Below are 5167 nucleotides of genomic sequence, written 5' to 3'. Positions count from 1 at the left end.
GATTATCATTCTTTATGAGTAAGTACTTATGCTAAGCTTGCTTACTAGGTTTCTGGAAATCATCATTAATATTCACATGTGCAGCCACTTGCATGCATACTGCTAGTACTAGTACGTGTAAGCTTTCGAAGTTCAGCGAAAGTTACTCCTCTCCAGCCCCCCAGCGGCAGCCCTGCATGTGGATGATTCTAAATGATTCGTCTTTTCTGGGAGGCGTGATTCATCGCTCCCTCGGTATTCTCATCGTGTCATCTCTTCGGAACCCTTTTCGGTAGGATAGACTCTTATCTTCAACTTCATTTTATAAAAAGGGTCTCAGGTATACTGCCGCTGATTCTCCGATAGACAATCAGCGATTGATGTGATTCCATTGCACAGATATAAGTAAAACATGTGGTTTATGACTTGTAACTCGGGTTGAACCACTTGGCATTTGCTGTAGTAGGGCCGCATACCGCCTCAAATCTCGATTAATGTCGACCCTTGGCTGTGCCCAATACGACCAATTTCTACTCATTGAACCCCTGTTTATTCTTATACCAGCATCAGTGCCTTCCTCGCCAGATATGCCGCGTCGCATCGTGAATCACACCGATCCTCAGGCTGTCAGCGTGTGCGGTGCCCTCTTACTACCATTCGGCTGTCATAAAGCCGTGGCAAATAGAGTGTAACGCAAAAAAAAAAAACACAAAAAAACGTAATCGAAAGACATGGGAAACCCTGTCGACTGATGAGCTTACCAAGTTAATAGCACCAAGTCAGTGAAAATTGGTTTAAACACCGCCCCAGATATCCTCCAGTAGTACTTGATGATTTCAATTGGCTGAGACTTTGCAAAGTTGAAGACTTTTGCAAGTACGGTAAACAAAGTCATCTACCGCCAAAAACATATCCTAATTTGGTAGTTTCACGATGTCAACATGTTCTGGCCCTTGGTAAGCCTCACCCACGCCGGGCTTGCACATTTGAATTAGACCGTGTGAGATGTTAAATGCTTGACGTATATTAGATAGGGTCCTTGCTGAGCGGTGAATGGCGTAGTCAGCCAAGTAAAAACTGGTACTATCACCTGATTCGGAATGCACAATCGATGGATAATGCACAATGCACTCCAGAGCTCACCACTCTAAATATATTTCATTCGGAACAGCTGGTGGACAATTATTAGCATACATTCAATAATACTACCAATTCAAAATTTTAAAATCGGTGCTGTGAAGCCTTCCCGAGATGAAACATTGTGCGAGTGTGCCCAAAATGAGTGATTTTTGGACACTAAATCCAAGATCCACCCAGATCCCATTAACCTATCAACACAGAAAGTTCAAAATATGTGAAATGCACCATCCTGAATCTACTCCAGGTGTTTCTATGTCAATAGGACACCACCACAGCATGCTATTCGCGATTCATGAGCAAAGCGTGACGGTCAGGCTAGATTGGGAAATCACACTCTCGGCTTGGTTGAGTCTCCGCTTTCTTTGCATTCGGCAGAATCGGCACATACCAGCATCTGTTCCTTTGAAGACACCAGAGGACATTGTTACATTACAAGGACAGTCGACCAATGTCAAGGACAGCTCGAGTTTTTCGCAACCGCCCTTCACCACATTCACAACCTCCTCTCACACGCGAGGATCGTGAAAAACGTATCAAGGATGCAATCGATACATGGCGTGGGGGTGAAACTAAAAGCCTCCTACAAGCAGCCAAGATGCATGGTGTCGAGCACATATATTCCACAGTGCGTAGGAGATGTGAAGGGTTGACTCTGCCACGAGACGAGGCGCATGCAAAACAACGCCAAGTCAAAATCAGAACTGGAGGATATTGCTACTGCTCTTTCGCTGTCAACCGAGGGCACGAAGTCTGAAATTTTAGAACGCATCAAAGGACACTTGGAGAATACTCCCGACCTACGCCAGGACCACCGCTTTTCTGGTCTTTACACATCTCGTGGAAATCGGGCACCCCATGAGTCAAACGGTCATGCTGGATCTTCAAGAATTGACCATACTGCTCCCATTCAAGCTACACCATCTCAGCAGCTCGTTCCAAGCATCAGTCATGGTTGTATTTCACTTACTTCCATGTTTATTTTGTTGCTGATAATGTCTGAATAGCTATGCATAGTAACGGCGCTCCCTTCTCGAGTCAAGCGGCACAGCAAATGAACGGTCCTTTACCCTTCCCCTCATTTAATCCACCACCTGCATACCCACTCCATTATCCAGGTCGCGAGACACGATTCATGCAGCCAGTGCCAGCCCCAGAAGGGGCTCGTCCTCTTCGAACTTCACAAGACCTCCCACCACGGCTACATGCTGGGCCGTCCACTGGCAGATACATGCCTTACCCCCTGCATGGCCTTCCTGCACCATTAAATAGAGTTTCAGCAAATAATGATCACTCAGCACATCCTAGTGTTTATTACTAGATATTATTCCCTCAATGAAATTTGATTTGGAGCTCGTTATTGAAGCTTGAAGTTATGAACGGTGCGGAACACTGGACTTTCATTCGCTTTGCACGCTGTCGGACTGTGAATATCATTGTGTATTGGCCGAGGTGCCGCGCGTGACATAGTGTGACGAAATTGTGCATTTCTATTGTGTTTTCGACACCTCAACTTCCAGTGCTGCCGCTGCAACAAGCTCGCAACAAAATTAAAAAATTCTTGTTGGGCCTAATGCACAGAGACCTAAAGTATACACTACAGTAGATCCGATACGAATATGTGTTGTTGTTGTGTTGCTATTCAGCAATAAGTGTAAATTGTGCATTTCCCGTCGAATGATAGTAATGTCAACAACTCTCTTCACAAGTTTCACCGCCGATACTCGGGAGTGACAGGCCACAGCATTGATCACTGCCTGTCTCATTTTGTCTATAAGGTTCGCCTACGGGAGTCTACTGTTAGAATGAGTCGTCCTATCTATCTTAACATACCGACGCGTTCAGGGACCACATGGGTGAGAAAAGCATGCAATTGTACGAGTACTGCCAGTGTCCTCGCGGATTGCCCAAGAATTACTGAAATCGAGTGCTTCTTGTCGAGAACACGGCCTCGCCCGTTCTACAACATAATTTTCTTCGTATAGAATATCCGAGCCGGACGTCCGCTAATTTCTCTAGAACGTTTTCGAGAAACTGAGAACCGTGCTAAGTAAGGCCACTTCGATGCCACACGATTCAATATGTTCATAATGAATCGTAGTCATTTGGGTAAGCCAGTGGAAGCACTCGAATATGACTGCACCTGATTAGCCAACTGAGTGGGGGTGGGGTAGCCTGTATCGACATGGGCGCGCCGGCGGTAGAAGTGAGTCAATTCTATGAATTGCAGAAGCTACCTGCCCGATTGTGTATAACAAATCTGAGTCGGCGGATGTGCGCTTCGTAAGGAAGATGAAGACCTAGTGAATTTCATAGTTTCAGTACTACTGTAACATCAGATGAAATTATACCGTACATGTACGGTATGGGGGCGGCGTATTTACACAACGTATGCGGAGGTCATCCAAACCGTGATGAACCACACTTCCTTTGCGTAAGGACAGCCACTCTTGCTTTGTGTCTGTTGGTATCTGAGTCAGCCCTCTGCTTCCAGGAATTCTGCAACAAAAGCCTGAGTTTCCAGCTTATACGTTTTTCGAAGTTTACTCTTTGCTTGCGTCTAGAAATAGAAGTTCGCGTTGGGGAGAGGTGATGATAACAGTGGATATTGCAACGCAGACAGTGCATGACGCACACACGTGTCGTGGTCGTGTGATGGGGTCTCTGAACTTACTGGCGTAAGCAGTGCGCGTAAATAAGTTCGATAAAGATAGGGGCGGCCAAATATGAGCTGGGGAGGCGAAATATCAAAACCTCGTTTAACGCGGCGGCGGGACATAAATAATTACCCCAGCAGTCTTTGTAAATCGCCTCGTGCCGCAAGCTTATGCGCTCCAAACCAGTAGTATGCATCTGGATCACATGTCAGCTTTTGATCCTGTCAACTTGTGGTAGCCAAAATGGAGAACAAGATTAGACATTGGTGGGTGCAGTGCCATATGGATCATTGGACAACGTGCTCGACTGCAAACTGAAAAAGGTTGTTGGACAGATGGTTTAAGTTCTGATAGGGAAAATAAAGCTGAATTTTCCGGATCATCCAGTGACAATCGAGAAAATTTGAAGGATGTTCCGCCCGATATCTATGTTCGCATGCACATGTTTCGAGCACAAGTAAGGATTTCCAGAAAGGCGGTTCGTATACTCCTAGATTGATGTCTGCGAAAGTAATCGGATTGAGCAACTATAAATCTTATCTGATATGTTCTGATGCAGTCATTCGTGTACCTGCAGTAGATATTTTTGGGGTTTTAGCAGTCAAGCCGCGGAGGAACATTCTCGACTCGTTGCAACCGGGAATCCGTGGTGTTCGCAGTTGCATACACGTGGGTTTTTCGTTATATATAACGCCAAAGTCTGTCGATCGTCATCACGAAGGTGATCACGAGTCCTTATTCAAGACTCCCGATAATCCCTGTAAGACGCATATCAGCAGAAGCCAAACATATCCAGACAGATATTTAGCAAGCCATGTGCGTGAATACTGGCCTAGGGTAATGATAGATGTGTCAATGAATGAAACAAACCCGGAAGGACCTAGGTCTGAAATGCAGGATTGAATGCAATCACATCTTATACCCAAGTTAACATGGACTTCCAGTATCTCTATGTACCTCTGAGACAGAAGGTATTATGTTCTGGAATCCAGCCTCCCCCAGGAGCTGTTGGTTGAAGAGTAGAGTGACTGCTAACTGGGATCGTGAGAATAAGTACTTAGCTTGTTGCTGACTCAAGAAATACTCGCAAAACTTGATTTCGGATTGAGAGACTCTGAGACGGTGCATTCAAAGCATGGCAAGTGCGTTTCGTAACTTGCGATCATCTATAATGACGGTCATTATCAGGGCAAGGCAAAGAAGACTAGAAAATTTGCTACCGTTAAACGCCTCTTGAACCCCAATGATGCTAGATTGTGCGTCGCCTGACTAGCCGCTCCGCTGTGTCGCTGAATCCTTCGATGCAGAAAAGAGAACCAATTGAAGCAGAAGAAGAAAGAAGAGGAAGAGAAAGCCAAGGCGGTCCGTCGGGTGTGAGTCTTCAGTAACCTATC

The 5167-nt window shown here is 45.6% G+C and overlaps 1 protein-coding gene across 1 annotated transcript; it reads left to right on the top strand.

The window, feature by feature from the left end:
• Positions 1-1790: 1790 nt before the first annotated feature.
• EDB93DRAFT_1098264 (uncharacterized protein) lies at positions 1791-2123 on the top strand (the record flags this gene model as incomplete). Its single annotated transcript, XM_041446889.1, has 1 exon — positions 1791-2123. The coding sequence occupies one exon, from the start codon at positions 1791-1793 to the stop codon at positions 2121-2123; it is 333 nt and encodes a 110-aa protein (XP_041300579.1).
• Positions 2124-5167: the final 3044 nt, after the last annotated feature.

This window comes from Suillus bovinus (assembly GCF_016758785.1).
Source record: "Suillus bovinus strain UH-Sbo-P2 chromosome Unknown EDB93scaffold_326, whole genome shotgun sequence".
In the NCBI taxonomy this organism is placed as follows: domain Eukaryota; kingdom Fungi; phylum Basidiomycota; class Agaricomycetes; order Boletales; family Suillaceae; genus Suillus; species Suillus bovinus.
The sequence above is the reverse complement of the archived record's forward strand: the minus strand, read 5'-3'. Positions and strand labels throughout refer to the sequence as shown.